General features: G+C 43.1%; 1 protein-coding gene across 6 annotated transcripts in view; it reads left to right on the forward strand.

The window, feature by feature from the left end:
* The window catches only part of PITPNM2 (phosphatidylinositol transfer protein membrane associated 2), a 129834-nt gene that overhangs the window by 46483 nt on the left and 65885 nt on the right, over positions 1-17466 (forward strand). For 5 of the 6 annotated variants that reach the window (XM_026859483.1, XM_026859487.1, XM_026859488.1 and 2 more), the window contains one exon: positions 11594-11761. In XM_026859483.1, the coding sequence (XP_026715284.1) occupies positions 11684-11761 (78 nt within the window). In that variant the 5' untranslated portion in view covers positions 11594-11683. Of the gene's footprint in view, positions 1-11593; positions 11766-17466 lie in introns of all 6 variants that reach the window. The other variant, XM_026859486.1, reaches the window with a different exon arrangement.

Below are 17466 nucleotides of genomic sequence, written 5' to 3' on the forward strand. Positions count from 1 at the left end.
TTGATTGTTTTCTTTTTTTAAAGAAGAACTTTAAATGCTTTGCAGGTATCTGTTGTGGATTCTTTTTAAAATTCACTTCTCATGTTTGTTTGCATTGAAGGTACAGACAGAATTTGACTTTTATTTTACCTTTTAATATCATATGGCAGGGCATCCTATGTTTTATGTCTTTTGTCCTTCTAGCCTGTATCTAACTGCAAAATATATGTTCAGTTTGCCTCCTACATCGTGTCTATATAACAGCTTGTCCACTTCTATTTCTTTGCCGTGAAAACTTGGTTATTTAGGGGGAAAAAGAAAGGCATCAAGAAATAGTGTGGGTTTTTTCTCAAGCTTCTAGCTAAACTAGTACATCAAGATCTTATGGGGTTACCATGGGCATTCTGATGTCTCAGGCAGATTCCATTTTAAGTCCACTCTGTAATCATAAGGTTTTGATTTTCTTAAAGAGAATTGTCTCTGCATAGTAGCTGCTTTATCTTTGCTTATGCTCTTGGAAAGTGAGCATGGTCTGATGGATTAATCCATGTGACTTTCTCCTTCCCGAGTTCTGGATTCAGTTTCCAGCTTTGGCTGTATTTTAAGTGATCATAGTTTGTTCCCAGGAAGTTTTTTTGGGGGATGTGTGTGGGAAGGTGTTGGATTCTCCCAAGGAAGGTGGGAGTTGGGGATGTGGAATAACACTTGGCAGTGTCCCTGGGTTTCTCATTGCCTGAACTGGCCATGACATCCTGGTTTGGAAGAAGCATGTGAGGTGCCCCCCAGCTGCAAAGAGGCTCTTTAACCTGCTGAAGAGAAGTACAAGTTGGAGCTTTGGTCCTTCATCTTGCTTCAGGGATTCTTATCCCACCAAGCACAGGGGTCACAGCAGCTTCCAGGATGATGGTGCTGGTCTGGGGCTTGTCACCCCTGGGGATGACTGGGCAATAGCATAGGAAAACGTTGGCAGCCAGCAGTGCTTCAGCGATGAGTCACCACGTTGTTAGAGGGAGAATTGCCACCAGGAATTGTCTTTGTCATTATACAAACTCTGTGGGAAACGTGCTGGGATGTATATCCCTCCTGGATGCGTAATGGAAAAATAACTCTTCTAGCATTAGGGTTTGGCTGCTCGGACCACTCTTGGGTCTGAATAGTTAGATGAAGCAATATTGTGTAGTTCTTGGGGAAAGTTGCCCTCTTTCAGAGCTTTAAAACCACTTCAGCCTCAGTTGTCTTGCACATGTGTATTCTCCAGTGGGAAGGCGGAGGCAGATGTTAGCCTCCTCCGGGGAGGGCTTTCCCCTACTTCCAGAAGGCTCCTGATTTAATCCTGAACGGTGTCTCCTCTTCCAGCAGCACGTGGCAATGTTTCTGTCCTTGGTCAGAACTGCCATGACTCCATTTGGTCCATAACACTAGCAACTCAGTGGTGTTTCTTCTTCCTTGAATACAATTCATCAGGTCCTGGAAGAACCTGCAAAGATCCCGAGTTTTGTGGAGGTGAAGTTGTGGCCCCGGTGCCGCAGCTGGATCTGGGGCAACGTGAAGGGCCTGGTCCCATCAGCAGTGCCAGCCCCATGGTGGCTCCCCGTGGAGGAACCTGGAGTTACCTGTCCCGTGGCTGTTGAGCTGGGGACTCTTGAAGCGACTTAAATCAGAAACCTTCCCCTTCTTTAGACTTCTTACCAAGTTGAGGGGTAAGCAACAGAAATCACCCAGTGATGTGTTACCCAGACCAAAGAAGAACCTCCACGGGTCTGGCATGTAGTTCAGTTTGGCCTCCTCTGCCTCTAGCTTGCAATCTGTTTAGCTGAAAACAGCCTGGAAACCTATAAATTATGTAGGTGTTGTTAGAGGCTGGGGGTTCCGTGTTGTGGTTAGCATTAAGGATGATTTGCAAAAGCAGTAAGATCTGGTGGTTTAAAAATGCTACATCACTCTTCATGTGTGATGTGGAATGGTAGAGGGGAAGAAATAACATCAGCCCAAAATGTGCTGAATAATGAACTGCAAATGGTTATTGATTATCTTGTGCACTTTCATTATCCTGCTGCAGTCTGAGAGCAGCTAGCGATTCTTTTTTCTTTATTAACCCCCCCCCCAAAAAACTTTCAAAGGCACTTATGAAATATTTAGTGTAATTATTTCCAAGATCAAAACTCCAAAGAAATTATGCAGACACAGAAACCTTGTTAATCCGTTGATTTTATGGATGAAAGACACAAAAGAAACATAAAACATTTGCTGCTCTTGTGCAAAATGGCCTCTTACTTTCAATCTCAATTGCACCACTATTCATCAGCCTTCACTGCTGTGTTTGTCTTGCTTCCCATGCAAGAATTTTAGGTGTCATTACAAGTTTCTGATGGAGTAGGACTTACTTTATCCCTGTTCTGCCTTTAGGCAAGGCAAATCTCAGCCTAATGAAAGCAGTGTGAATTATTACGGTGCTGTAACACCGACTTTGCAATCGTACAGTGTTTTCCTCCATGAAATAGTCTTTTTAAACCAGCTATGAATGTTCATTCCCTTTCCTGCATGATATTTGCATAAGTGAGGTAGTAAAATGTTCTTTCCATCTATGCTGTAACTACTGAAAAAGTGGAGTAGCTGTTGATGTCCCCTTTCAGTAGGGAGTTAGAGGAAGCAGTCCAGAGTCTGTCCGATGTTGACTCAAATCCCAAAATAGCATTTTTGTGTCTCAGAAACAGGTTTAGTGGATCTGCAAGTATTTGGAGATAAAAATTCAAAATAACCTTGAGAAATAGTCTAAAACGGGCTATAATTTGGAAGAGATGAGTGCAAAGGCCCACGAAAAAGCTGTAAAATGGGGAATGACTGGTGTGTTGCCATTTGGTGGGAGGTGAGATAAGGCTGCAGTGGGTTTTGGACTGAGTGGCTGTGAACTGCCTTATGCATTTGGCAAATATCTTGCAAAAGTACGTGAACAACAGTCATGGGAAGGACATGAAGTTACCCTTCTCATTCTTTAGGACTGCTGTGGCTCACACCAGTCTTAGAGGTGGGGGTCGGTGGGAGAAGGGGTGAAGAAGAAAAACAAGGGAGAGAGGCGTCACATGTGTCTTTGAACAAGGAAAAGAGGAATTGTGGAAGAAAATAGTTAATGAACCATTTGCTGCCTCTCCTGAGATTAACACAAGACAGGGACTTGAACTGTAGTGTGGATAATTGTGGTTAGACAGCAAAAAAGCCTTTTATGTCTGTGAACAATCTGGAGACTCTGAGATTCCTTTTTTCTGCAGCTTAGTTTTCTTCATTCCTAAATTTTTCTTTTAAAAAAGATAAATAGTCCTGTTTCTGAGCAGTTTTTAGCTGTAAGGCCCTTTATCTTCAAAGCAAGTCTAAGTATGGTAGGTCAGGGCTGGGTTTGTGCTCAGCTGGGTGCCTGAGGACCCTCTGGGTGAGCTGGTCACCAGCGGTTTGCAGAGCTCTTGCACCTCAGCCTTGCTGCTCTCAAAATTTCTCACCCTCACTTTCTTATTTTCATCCTTAGTGACTGGTAAAATTAAAGAGTGGGTGCCCTCGTGACTTCCTGCTTTTGTCATTGTAATAAAAATGAAAAAAAAAAGGGGGATGTTGGGTAGTTTTAATGCCATTTCCAGTGCGGCAACTAATGGAGAGAGAGAGGGAAGAGGGGTGGTGTGGATGCTGTCTTCAGTTAGCTAGATGAGGTCCTCACTGGATTCTGGTTCATCCTTGGTCTTTCTGGGTCTTTCTCCCATGCCTTCCTGCTGCCAGCATTTTTGCTGGGTTTGTTGTTGAATTTTACTGCTGATTACAAGTGAAGCCTTGACCAACCAGTGGGGACTGCACCAAGCTCACTTCTGCTCACTCTCCTCCTGAATTCCATCAGGAAGAGAGATTGTAGCATTCAGAGATGTGAAGTGTAATGCAATAGCATCCCAGGGGGGCTACCTTGGAAATTAGATATGTTTGGTTTGGGGTTTTTGGGTTTGTGTTTGTTGTTTGGGGTTTTGTTGTTGGTTTGTTTTGGGTTTTTTTTAAACTTGGCCAGCACCCCCATCTGCCTGCCACTGCTGCCTGTGGGATGTGCAGGCTTCTGTGTGGCAGTGGCCTTCAGCTAATGGAAGCGCCACAAATGAAAAGATAAATACTGTCCATTGCTCTATGCCTGCAGCATTGCATAGATTTTTCTTTACAGTAGTTTACTCAGCTGCCAGCAATTTTCAGCCTGCTTTCAGCCAACATGCTGCACTTACCACATTGTCAATGCTGGTTTTTATTTTTGTTTCCCTGTGTGTGTGTATATGTAAGTATGTCTATATATATATGTGCCTATATATAAAATATATATTACACATGTATATGTATTTATATGCGCGTGTGTAATGTCTGCCTATTTTCAGTCTGTAGTGCTGAGAGACTTGGACTAAGAGCAACCTGTTAAAAGCAGAGTCTGCCCAGTTCCTGGAGCTCAGCTGAGCAGAGGTGCCTGGCTCTGGGGCGAGGCCACAGGACGCTGGGTTTTGTGGCTGCTCTGTTCGTGCAGACTACTTGGAAACTTTTAACCTTTAATTTCAGATGTGTTCTTTTTAATATTCAGCTTTATCCCCAGCATCAGCAAAAGGATTAGAGGCTAGTTTGTCTTTCCCTCTGAACTCATCAGCGACTTCAGTGTGCATATTAGTTCTTTTAATGGCTTCTTTATTAGTTCATTATTGCATAACCTCCAGGCATGGCAGGACTTGAAACATTAATTTTCCAGCCAAAGTTCAGCTGACAGACTTCACCTGGTCCCCTTGAAATCAGCATGTGAATAGAGAGGGCTGGCTTGCTTTGCACTGCAGCATCACTTCCAAAGCAGAAGGGAGTAAAGTTTTCCTCTCCCCATACGTTAAAGGAGTAATAGGAATGGAAACTATCAAGAAACAGTACAATATCCGGGAATATTTAAGGAGGAAAGGGTTGGGGGGTGTGCATGCTTCGTTGTGGTGCTACTTTCTTTTTTTTCCCTTTTCCCTTTTGTTGCTTCAAGCTAGTATTTGGCTGCCCAGTGAACTATAACAAGATTTAATAGCTCCAGTGTTAGCTATATTGCATTTGGACTGATTCCATCCTTCTGTTGTAATAAACGTCTGCTTTACAATAAGCTCTTAAATTCTATAAGTGACGTCAAATTGTATCTAATAATGGAAAAAAGATCAAATACTGTAAATGCGACTTGTTCGCTCTGTGTCTGTCTTATCAAGCAAGTGTTTTATCTTCAGCCCGTTGCAGTGCTATCTGCATTTGAAATATCTTTTGAGTCTGCCCCGAGGTTTACACCTGAGGGAAATTGTTTTCTACTCGTGCTTGCATTTTCCTCTTCCACCCCTGCTTCCTTTTTCCCCGATCGTGTTGTAGGCTGTGGCCAGACCCAGCAGAGGCAGACACAGGGAGCTCCCCCAGCTCAGGAGCCAACCTTGGCCGTGCTTGGCACTGGCAGGACTGCAGCGTGGTTTTGCAATGTGTGGAAATGTTCATTAACCACTGATTCACTGTCAGATGTGATCTAAACTCAGTCGTGAAACTTGGATGTGTAAGCATCTGCATCAAAATTTTCTCTTTGTAAAAGATGTAACAGATTAGATGTATGATTAAGATGTGTGATCACACAGAACGTGACTTACTGACATAGTAGCCTTTAAGCAGTGAGCGTGTGAACTGTGCACTTTTAAGGAGATTTAACTTTTGATTACTTTCTTTTTTTCCCCAAGGCCTAATGAGTTTTTAAATCCGCTTAGCTGTCAGTCAGCAGGTACAACCCACACGACGAAAACTGAAAACTGCTGATTTTAAAAAGCTCATTCCGTCTCTTTAGTTTATCACACATGCATGTGTGTGTGAGGGAGAGAGAGGATTTTGAGCGTAGTGTTGAGTGTTACACCAAATAATGGTAGCCACAAAACTACTAAATAGAAATGGGTTTTTTAACCTTTTGATGTGAACATTGCTTGAAACAGTTCCACTGGACAGATTACTGTGGTAGGGTCGGGAGAAGAATGGAAAGAAGGGAATGGTGAAATACAAGTACTCGATATTTGTCTGCTTGGAAAAGCTTCATAAATTGTCTTTTCCTTTTGACCTTTACATAGCGGTAGTCATTCATGGGATCTGAGGAGACAGTTGTGCTCCGGCCGACATTGCGCTAAGCGTCATTCATTCACAAAACACGAAGTTCTTCACTGTCCTGCAGTGCTCCTTGATGAGACGGCAGTGGGACGTGGGCAGGACAGTTACGAAGCCGTGCTGGTCCGTGGGACGGATCACAAGCTGCGTGTGCTCAGCCCTTGCCAAGGGTCAGGTAGTCGAGGCTGGCGAGCAAGGGCTGAGGGGGTTTGACAACAATGTTTTGCAGATGCTGATGGAAATCTTCTCCTTAGGGGCAGGAGCACCATGGACAAACAGGATTAGAGTGACAGATAAAGGGAATGGCCTTTGCAGCAATGACATTCTGGATAGATAAAGCTGAGCAAGGCTGCTTTTGGGCCAGGAGGGAGAGTGCTGCATTAATCAAAGTGTGAATGTTGAGGCTGCCTTCAAAAAATGCTGAGTTAGGTCCTAGGAATCTGTTTCACGTTTATGCTGCTTCTTATAACGGCATAAATAAATCCAAGAGCGATATGTATTCAGTGTTTTCAGTCGTGGGAGGGCACTGTATACTCCTTCAGGGAACTATGCTGGAGAGAGAAGGTAGCCAGGCTGCTAAGCCTGCTGTGGCTTCCCAAAGTCCAAGTGTTTGATACACTTGGGGCCAATGCTAACATCTCTTTGATATTGCTTTCTTCAGGAAGCCGTCTTCTTGGAGGATAAAGGAGATGTAGAGAACCCAAAGAAAGTCTTTAGGGAGGTAGGTGAGGTCTCCAGGTAATGCCTTTGCTCATACTCTTGCCATTAAATGTTTGGCTTGATTTTCTTACAGTCGTATTTGTTCATTATCTTTCATTTCTCATTTATGTGAAAATATTGCAAGGAGAATTGTTCAGTAGCTGAGTCAAGGTATTGATCTTTAGCTCACAAGTGTGATCTTTCATAGGAGAAATTTTTCTCAACTTCAAAAGGCAGCACAGCCCTGAACAGACAGTGGTTGATTAGAACGTGAGACCTGGGGCTGGTACCTGCCTCTGCTACTGGCTGCTCTGCAACCCTCTGTGATGGGTTTTTCTTTCCTAGGGTGAGTCTTTTAACATTATTGTAGTGTAAAATGAACCTCCTGTGTGAGGCTAGAAAAAGCTCATAATAGTTGCTCTCTGAGTCTAGGTCTCTTTATTCCCCGTTGAAAATGGGAAATAGCAGCCCTGGCATGGGGCGGGTTGTTGCTGCCATGATGTAGTTCATTGCAGTCCTAAAAAGCCTGTGCTCAGCAGCCTGGATCCAGAAAACATGAGCTGGTCAAAAATTAATTGTTGAGGTGACAGCTAGAACAGCACAGCTGGGAACAGGGCAGTTACAGCCCTTTAGTAGCCTGAACCCACTGGTGTGAGTAGTTCTCTTGCACTGGACCCAACTGACATGTTGAGGAACCAGGATTTTTGCTGGAATACTCAGTTTCCATACCCTTCGGGGCCAGCCTGTGAAGTCTGGCCAGGATTTGGCCTCCAGGACTCCAGCAGTACAGTTTAAACACCCTTTATGCACTAACTCTTATTCCTTAATTACAAGCTGTCAGCTGTGATCCGTCCTCTGCTACCTTGTTTGGTAACAGGGCGGCTGGTCCCGATGCTCCTGAAGTGACAACCCCGCACGCCAAGTTCATGGGCTAAATGGAGAGATTTTGCTGGGTCCCTTGATCGTTCAGCTTCTGCAGATCCCGATAGTCCCCCCTAGTTTAAAGAAAGGGCAGTTCCTAAAAAAGTTTGTTTTTGTTGCAAGGGAAGCCGTTAAAATCAGAAGTAAATGCAGCTCGCTGTGCATTAGGCTTCAGACAGCCCGAAGCAGTAGCTCAGAGGTGGACCTGACTCATCACAGCAGGATATTGACTCTGGAGCGTAATTATGATTCTTTGAGAACATGATTTTAAAATAATTGAGGTATAAAATTATGCGCCTGGCTTTCACAGTTACTACAGCTCTGTGTATAAATTGAATAACGTCCTGTACAAATGTGCCACTTGGCTAGAGCAGAAATAGCAGTGAGTCTGGAAATGTCCTGCGTCACCATTGTTTTCCTCTTGCTGAGAGAAGCCGGCTGCAAGCTGAGTTTTGCAAACAGCCTTGGGCTGCCACTGGTCCCGGTTGTGTGGCTGCAGTGGTTTGGCAAAGCCATAGAAAGTCCAGCTTGGTGCTGGACAACCGAAATCCAGCCTTTCATCAAAACACTGGCTGCTTGCTAGTCCCGGCACGTTGAGCATCTCCATTCAACCACCTCTGGCTGCTTGTAGCAACGGGCTGGATGCGGGCAAGTGCCAGGGACACAGCTGGTGTTTTGACACCCTTTTTCCAAAGCTGTGTCGTGGCTCCCTTGCTTCCAGAAGGGCTTTCTCTTCTCTCCGCAGCAGCCTGCAGACAAACTTCTGTGTTTTGTTTGAGCAATTCAGTAAGCAGTCTTGGTGAGCTTTGCTTCTCTATGGAGTCCCAAGACTTTGGAAGGAGGCCGCTGCCCTCAGTGAGTTGTCTGAAAGTGCAATTTTGTCACCTCTGTCCCACCTGGCATGGTGTTCCCCAAGATCTGATTCTGGCGAAAACCCATGTTTATTTTTGATGGTTTGCCATTTGAGCTCCGCTGCTCTTAGAAGGGTTAGGGCAGGTTATTTTCAGCTCAAAGGCAGCCCAAGCTGCAAACTTACCTTGATAATTTTTTCTTTAATCAGTCTAACTTCTTTACCTTTTTTTAAACTAGTCAGGTTTGTTCTCTTTGTGATTCCTTCAGGGTCAGGCTGCTGATTCCAGGTGCCTTTTCCTGCTGGCCCCCTCAGTTTGAGGTTGCAATTTGTTCCCTGCTATTGCCCAGTGTGTTTCAGGGGTTGTTTTCTACCCAGTTTTTGGGGACTGGTTGCAGTAGCTGGACTGGGCAGCTGCCGGAGGAGTTTTTGGGAGCATCACCTTTCCAACAGGCACAGGATCAGGACCTGCTACAGCCTGGAGACCTGCAGGCTGAGCCAAAACGCTGCTTTTAAACCTTGACTTCAGAGAAGTAGAAACCTGAAGGAGAACTTTACAGCCAAGCCTCAATTCTTGTAAAAGCCAAGCAGGAACATGGACCAGGAGCTGCTGCTGTGGCCAGACATGCTCCACACCCCAGCCACTGCTGGTGGCTGCTGCTGTGCCTGCTTGGGGCTGAAATGGTTGGGATTTTTAGTCTGTAATAAAATAAACCCTCTTGTGTCTTGGCCATCTGAATTATTACCTGCCTGGCACTTCATTATAAACACATTTTTTCCATCTTGGTACTGGTTTCCTGCCATTTTATTGCTTTTAAGGTTCTATTTTTTGTTTTATTCATCTCTTCCAATCGATAGAAATATCCTGACTTTAGCAAGCAGCAGACGTGACTGATATCCTTATGGTGGGAGCAGAATCGCTTTCAGAGCATTTGGGGAATGGGGGGGAGGGGGTGAGCTTTTAAATCTGATTTTCAAAGATTTCTAAAGCATAACGAACTGCTCCAGACATGCAGCTGAGTCTCCCACTCCAAGAGTTGGTATGGTAGCATTATACCAATGCAGATCTGGGGCCAGTGTTTGAGATCCATCCTCTGGTGGTTACTGTTGTTCTTTGCCATGACACTAATTAAAAACCACCTACTGAGATTATCTCCACCTGTTCTGGAGGATTAGTTTGATGGAGGAAATCCTACATGGTGCATGTGGATGCACACACTTCTGTGCATAGGCGTGGCAGTTGGGAAGGCCAGTCTTCCCAGAATTATTCTCTACAGGGTTTGCTATGGCAAGGTTGTGGGTTTTTTCCATTTTATTCTCCCCCTGCCCTGGTTGCTCTGACAGCAATAAAATGAAACAGAGAATTTAATTTGAAAATAAATTGTTTAGATGATGCAGCACCAGACGGATAGTTAATTCCGGAAGGGTCAGTCCAGAATGGATTGGCTTTACTGCCAAATTAGAAATACAGCAATTGAACGAAAGCAAACTAACAGAGCAGTGGCACGGGGGCCGTGTGCCCAGGTCGAGCAAAGCCTTTGGCTGGGATGTGGCGAGCAGTGAGCTTGTATAAACTCGGCAGTGGGTCAGCTCCGGTGCAAGATGGAGACGTTGGGGTGGCCTTTGAGTGCTACGCAGATTCAAAATCAGTAGACTTGGATTATAAACACTGAATTTTGTCCCTGGTTGCTCTGTGACCATAGGCATGTGTTTTAATTTCTCTAAACCTTGTCAAAGGTGGGTGAAGTGCTGTGCAAATACTGAGTAGGGCTGAGACCTGTTGCTAGGGGTGTGATTTCCTGGTTAATGGCTTAATCCACTAAGTAAACTGGTTGGTTTTATTCTGGTGTGTTGTGTGTCATGTCGTGTGTGTGTGTGTGTTGTGTCCCCCATAGGGTTTGGGGTTGTTTTCACTCCAGCAGCTGCAGACTTCCAATAAGCAGGCACAGCAGAAAGGTTGGTTTTGGTGATGAGAAGGAAGGAGGGAAGTGCTTTGTGTGCTTTGTGTGCTGGGAGAGTGGTCATTAGATCCTGCTGAGGCTGATTTGGCCTGATAGCGGACAGCTTCACCTCTTGTGTCCTCTCTTCAAGCTTGTGAACCTCTTGTGTCCTCCTCAGCAACATTTTTTTTTTTCCTCTTCTCCCCCACCTTCTTCCATACGTGATTCTATTGTCTTTATCCACAGTCCTTAGGGAGTCTTAAGACTATTTGAAGAGTTACTGCTTTGAGCCTTGGTGTAGTAAATGCTGTATTCCCTGTATTCTTAAGTAATAATTCCATTAAATTGCCTCAAGAGGTGGGGTATGATGGGATTTTTTAATGTTGCAGTTTATCTTTGGCTGTATTCTTACGCAGCAGGAGTGTAAAAATGAGTCTGGCATCAACATAAGTGGCAGGAGGATTTTGCCTGTAGACTGCTTCAGAGTTGAAAGAGAAGGGATCCTACAAGACAGCAATACAGAGTAAAGCAGGGAAGAAAAGTACATTTCTGCTGTCTTTATTGTTAGAATCCAAATTACTTTCTTCATCACAGTCTTACGGAGGGCCAAGGAAGTCTAATTATTGCTTTTTCTTGCTGCTGAATGGATGTGAGAGGATAAAACCTGATACCTTTGAGTGGATGCATCTCTGGTGTGTTGCTGACACTGGAGAGATACTTTATTGTCTGGCAACAGAAGGTCTGCCTATTCATTTTGAGCTTTTGTCACATCTCCTCCATGGAGATGCTATTGCATATGAAAGTCTGATTGATATGGTGGCAAAGGTCAGGAGGGTAATAGCTTTGATGGTACCCCTGAAGCAAATAAAAATTCTTCTCTAAGATTCTGTTCAATTTGATACCAAGGGTCTGGTAGTACTCCAGGGGATTCTTGTCTCAGCTATTAAGCTTACAGCTATTACAAAAATTAATGTTTGTCTGGGTTTGTTGTTTTTTTTTTCTAATAGGATGTTCTGCAGTCCCCCCCCCCCTTTCTCTCACTCTGTTTCAGGGATCCTCAATGTGTTTGCTTATTTAAGGAGCCTTTACTAAAGGCTTCTGGATTGTATTTCTGAGCGGACAAAAGATTTTTGTATTCAAAATGCTCATAAAGGAATATCGTATTCCTCTTCCGATGAGTGTGGAAGAATATCGAATCGCACAGCTCTACATGATACAGGTCAGTAACGTTTCAGCAGATGAGTGCAGGCTAACACAGGCCTTCATGTGGAAGAGTGGAGTGTTGCTGGAGAATTAGATGTTTTACATTTGAGGTTTGCTGTATGCTTATAAGGAAGCAGTGGAGGAAAAGTAATAAAATATTCAGTTTATGACTTGCCTCTGTTTGTCCTTATATTAAGAGAACTTCTGTTTTGACCTACCTGGGGAAACAATGGCTCATGGATAGGCTATTCCTATGGAAAGAAGCACTGAGCCCAAGTGTGTGGGTACCTACCTGCAAGTGATTAAACTGTAGGGCTTAAGCAGCCACTGCTTCCCAGTTGGGACTGGTTCTGCCAGTTCCAGCTGCAAACCAAAGGCTTGTGCTCTTTTTGTTGGGAAGAAACAGCCTAGTATAAATTTGAGAGGGTAAATCAAAGGCATAACTTTGAATTTGGGGGGGGAAATCTAGATGTAATATTTCTTTGCTTATGTACCACTATGAAACAGATACTAATCAGTTTAGGCATAAAACTTAGATTCTTTTTAATACGCTTCTGAACACTGATGGGAATTTTTGTTGAATTCCCTGTCTTCAATAAAGCAGTTAATTAAAATGTTGGTTTTTTGTAACTCAAATCCTCAGTGCCCATATTCTCCCAGTGTTTGAAATCCAACCAGGAGCATTTTTTAAAGGAAATGAGTCTGAAGTGTTATTTCATGGTGCTGTACTTTAAATAAAATTTAATTTTGCTCATCCAGCAAAACACACATCTAGTACTGAGTTTGCAGTAGAACTCTGCTTTCTGTGGCAGGATGAAGTGATGCTAGAGAAGTCTGCTTTGGAATAAAAAAAAAAAAAAAAAAAAAAAAAAAAAAAAAAAGAACCAAAACTCCCAGAACGAAAGCAAAATCACAACTCCCCCATTTCTCCTCTGACCATCTAACTGTGTTCCTTGAAGGACTCATGCACTTGGACTTGACTTAAAACAGTGTATGATGTGCATTTTCCAGTAATAAGTCTAATTCCTTTTTCTGACACAAATGTATAATCTTTGTGTGTTTAAATATTAGTGTAAATGAGTAAACATTTTTCTTAGGTGGCTTCACTTTTGTGTCTTTTCCTGTCACTGTAGCTGCTTTGAATATTGTAATTATTTTGTTAGAATTTTTTCTTCTAAATTTGGCTCAGCTGTTTTGAATAAAGAGCTGGTTGATGGCAGTGTATTAGCTATGCAGAACTTGTCAGTGAGCAGCGGAGCATCCAGGAGAATGATCTGATTAAGAAGGAGGAGCCCACCTGATTTAATGGAGGATGAATCATTATCTGGGGAGTGTTTGTGGTGGCCTCCTGCAAGATGTGGAGGGCTTGGTTAGGGGACTGAATTTGTTGTTCACTTTCAGAAGTTAAAATGCTTTTATTTCATTAATGCAGAACACTGAATTCCACTCTGTTCACTTGACGGTGATTTTGGCTGTATCTTAATGTCAATGACATGATAAACCATCGGAGTTTCATGCAAGGGGAACTTCACTGGCCCAGGAAATTACTTAAGAAACTACTAATTGCCATCCAGCCCTACTTCAGACCTGCTCTAATTTTCGAGGACGTTGATATGCAGCAAAGTAAGGTTTCCTCTTAGATCAGGTGCAGTAGTTGGTGGCATGTCAGGTCTCTGATCTCTGTCCGCTTACCTAGGGGTAAGCTGGAAACACTGCATGTAGCCCAAGATCCCAGTGAGCCAGAGAGGTGCATGAACAGCATGTGACTTTACTGTGTTATGTGTACTACAAGAGGAAAAGTTAGCTGTGCTTTCTATTGAAGATACTAGTCTCAGCTCAAATTTGAAAAAAATGGAATAATAAACCCCGAAAACCCACTTAGGGTAGAATGTGGAGTTTATATTCTGTTTCTCGGTGTTTGGTAGCAATCTGCTTCAACTCTTCCTGACATTTGTGGAAAGGTTCCTGGCTGACTTCGATGGGAGCTTTTCCTAGACTATGATATCAAATGTCCTTTTTCATCAGTTTGATTTAAAAGTGGAGGTTTTGTCTTTGAAACAGGCACAGGGAAGAGAGCAGTGGGGAGCATGACTTCCATTCTTTTCAGAGAATGAAAAAGTGCTTCATGTCTGTCTTTCTATTTTTCCTCTGAAATGCGTAAGGAGGCTGCAGGAGAAGCAAGTTCTGTATGTTGAACCCCCTTAGGAGAACAAGCTGAATAAAACAGCAGTGTAGAGGCATTTCTTAGAAATCTGTGGCTGAAACGTAGAACAGAATGATTTAAAGTAGTTCCCGGGGAGAGGAGCAATTCTTAAAAGCAGAAGGTTCATTTCAGAGACATTTGTTGTGTACAGTATGGTGTCATCATTGCTGGAGACACCAGTCAGCTTGGTCCCGTAAGAAGCAGTTTTCCAACAGCGTAAGAGGAGATGCCACAATTATTCCTCAAGGGTTTTAGAGAGATTTAAGCATGTACTTGAAGTTGATCACTCATTTAACTTCACCCTCATGAGTGAAGATCTCCCTTAAACTCCAAACCAGTTGGTATAAAGTTTCTCTTTTAAGAGCAATCGAATAATTTTCCTAGATTTCATCATTCTCCAAAGGAAAGTTTGTGGGTTTGTTTTTTTTTTTCCCCAAAAAGATCTTCTCACCTGAGGTATGAAGCAACTGGCTCATGCCGTTGCTCTGGGAACCCTTCCTGTGGTAGTAGTGCCTCAAAGCCATGTGGGCAGGGGTGTTCAGATTCAAGCTCTAGTACTGCAGTCACTTTTCAATTTAACTGTGCCTATGTATTGGGTTTTGTTTTGCAGTGGAAGGTCTTTTCATCTCCTTTCATGGGCAAACAGACCCCCCCTTCATCTTAACAAAAATTTCCATCACATTTGATGTAAGCGGCGTCACGCCCAAGCAGCAAAGGATCTTTCCATTAAACTGGTACAGGCTGTACTTGTTTACTGGATGGGAGAATTAAAATTGTGCACTATATAATCCAGCATCCCTGTTGGTTCTCTGCGCCACTAGGCAGGTGAGACATACAATAAATCATTGTGTGCGTGCCCATGTTGCTCTGTAATTCCTCTTAAAGTTCTGCAGGCTGGTGTAGAAAGCTGTGAAAACTGAGGTGACTGGCCTGCTGCTTTGCTTTCTAATTATTTTTTTTTTTTTTTTTTAAATTGAGGGTGAGGGAAGGGGGGCAACGAGTCTCTTAAGTGTTGCTTTCTGTTAGCCTCTGAAATATTATCTACAGAGACAGTGGTTTCAGTACTTTAAGTAGCACTTAAATTCTTCCATAAATAAGTTAATTTTACATTACAGCTAAGGGCTTAATGTACCCTTGACTTGCTTGAAGCCTAGCAGATCGGAACTGAATTGTTTTTCTCTATTAAATTTTAGACTACCAATATCCATATTTTCATGGGAAACCTCTCACGCAGTGTTGTCAGTGTCTTCGGGTTGGGAGCCCTTGCTGCAGGAGCCACACAACAGTTAGGTCTTAGCTTTTCCATATGCACAAGGGGGTTTTTGCATCATTGCTGAGCTTTTGTCTGTTTTGCTATCTCAATTAAAACATACTAATTTTTGTATCTGAGCTTGGAACCAGTGATTTTTCTTTCCTTCTGTGACCTGGTTTTATTCTGGCGCATAAAACAGGCGAAATATTTCAAAACTGTGAAATCATTCTCTGTAGCTCTTTCCTCTTTTCGAGACAATAGTTTTGTAGTGTAACTTTTTTCCTAAAATCTGTACACACATTTAAAAACCTGTCCAGCTTCCAAGGGTTGAGAGATCTCAGATAAACTCAACCTTGAGAGCTGCCCGTAGGACTGGGAGAGCTGCAGTTTGATCTGGGAAAGCTGCAGGTTTCTATCCTAACATAAGCAGAAAGCAGCTAGAGGTGGGCGCTGAAATGAGCTTCCTGAAGCACAAACTGTTGAAGGAGGGAACATCTGTAACCATCTCTAGGGATTTCTTTCTTCCTGCAGAAATGCTGAACCAAGGACTATCCTGAATGTCTCCTCTAACTCTGCACATCACGTCAAGGGCACGTGCAATATTTCTGTCTCTGTGAGGACTTTGAAACCTGTTGGGCACAAAGAATAGAACCATTCTGGTTTATACGTTAGCTAGATCTTATTAAAGGGTCTCTTAATTCTTCCTCTTCTAAGTGTCCGTCATATTTGTGTCTCAACAGCTATCCTTTCCTGGAACATTTGCTTCCTTTTCTTGTGTGTTTAGGTAACCTACCTTTTTGTATGGCTCCCCCTCACCACAGAAACAACACACACCTTAATGTTAAGTCTCTGTCTCATAAAAGCTTGTATTCCAAGATCTGAATGAGTTTGTCAGAAAGATCAGTATGTTATTAACCAAAGGTCAGTCCATTTATCATTGTAATACCATTCATTACTGCAGTTCCATATGCCATGAGATTCCGAGAGACCGTTGCCCTTCTGACCCTTACATAAGACAAGAGAATTCCTCTTGTTATTAAATCTTATTTTTACATCAGGGTGCATAGTTTACTTTCTCTGCTGTAAGTAAGTCCTTGTTTTCTCTGAGTACTTGTGACCTTCCTCCAAAGATAGTGTACTTTAAAAATATTTTTCTGGACCTGGTCATTATCTTTTGAGGATGAGACTTATTTTAAGATGCTGCATCATCCTTATAAGCTAATAGCATTAATACTTCTTCATTCAGCACTTCGAAGGTCCGTGAGTGGGGAAGGACTCTGGCCCCTGTTTGAGGCAATCTGTTGAAGATGACCCATCTGCTCAGCACTGTCTGTTGAACTAGGGTAGGATCCTGGGAATCAAGGGCACTTCTCTTCTTTTAACATGAGCATCTCTTCTGTAGTCCCTCAGGGCTTTGCGTTTATTGCCTTCCCTGAAATATCAGAGTGTTTCCAAGCATCTGTATTGTGCTGTACTTACCTGTCATGACTGCTGATGGAACACCCTGAGTCACTTCCCTTCTTTCCAAAGGATAATGATTTGTCCGTCCTCTCAGTCTCCAGACCCCTGTGCTGTTCTATTTCCTCCTTTGTGTTTGTGTAGCTCTCAGGTAGCACCTTTGAGAATAGACTTTAAAAACGTGCTTGGTGGTGGTAATTCTTGAGGCTGTGTCCTTATATCTGGGTGCAAAAGTCGTGTCCCTTAAACTGTTAGCTACACTTGGCAATTGCCAGCAGGCTCAGCAGATGGTGAAAGATTGATTGAGTGGGGGAAAACAAACTAACCCTTCATCTCTGGACACTGAAGAACTGGATGGCTGATTATTTTTGTTTCGTTTGCAGATGCCTTGGCCATCTGGACAGATAGACATACATGCTTTAATTTTAAAAGCAGGTGACACTGCTGACAGTTCCAGAGACCCTGGAAGATTCACAAGTCTAAAAGCAAAAGCCTGGTTTGAAGCTTTTCCACCAGTTTCTGTGCTGCAGCATTAAAAACCTGTGACTTCTCTGTTCTCTCTTCTTCCTCTGGTCTTCATAACTTTTTCTTTGTGATCATGAGGGCTTGCTTCCTTCTGAAAGAGGAGAGTAAGGCACTCACAGTTGCTTAGCCTCGAGAACAAGGGCGGTACAGGTACGTTCAGAGCTATACTTGCAGTGTAATTCGCACAGGTAACAGCGACACCCATACAGGGTATCATTTTGAGAAAACATACAGAAATAACAAACATCTTTGCATTTACTTTTTCTCTTGTTTTGCAGTCCTT

This window comes from Athene cunicularia, assembly GCF_003259725.1.
Source record: "Athene cunicularia isolate RWA chromosome 15 unlocalized genomic scaffold, athCun1 chr15_part1, whole genome shotgun sequence".
In the NCBI taxonomy this organism is placed as follows: domain Eukaryota; kingdom Metazoa; phylum Chordata; class Aves; order Strigiformes; family Strigidae; genus Athene; species Athene cunicularia.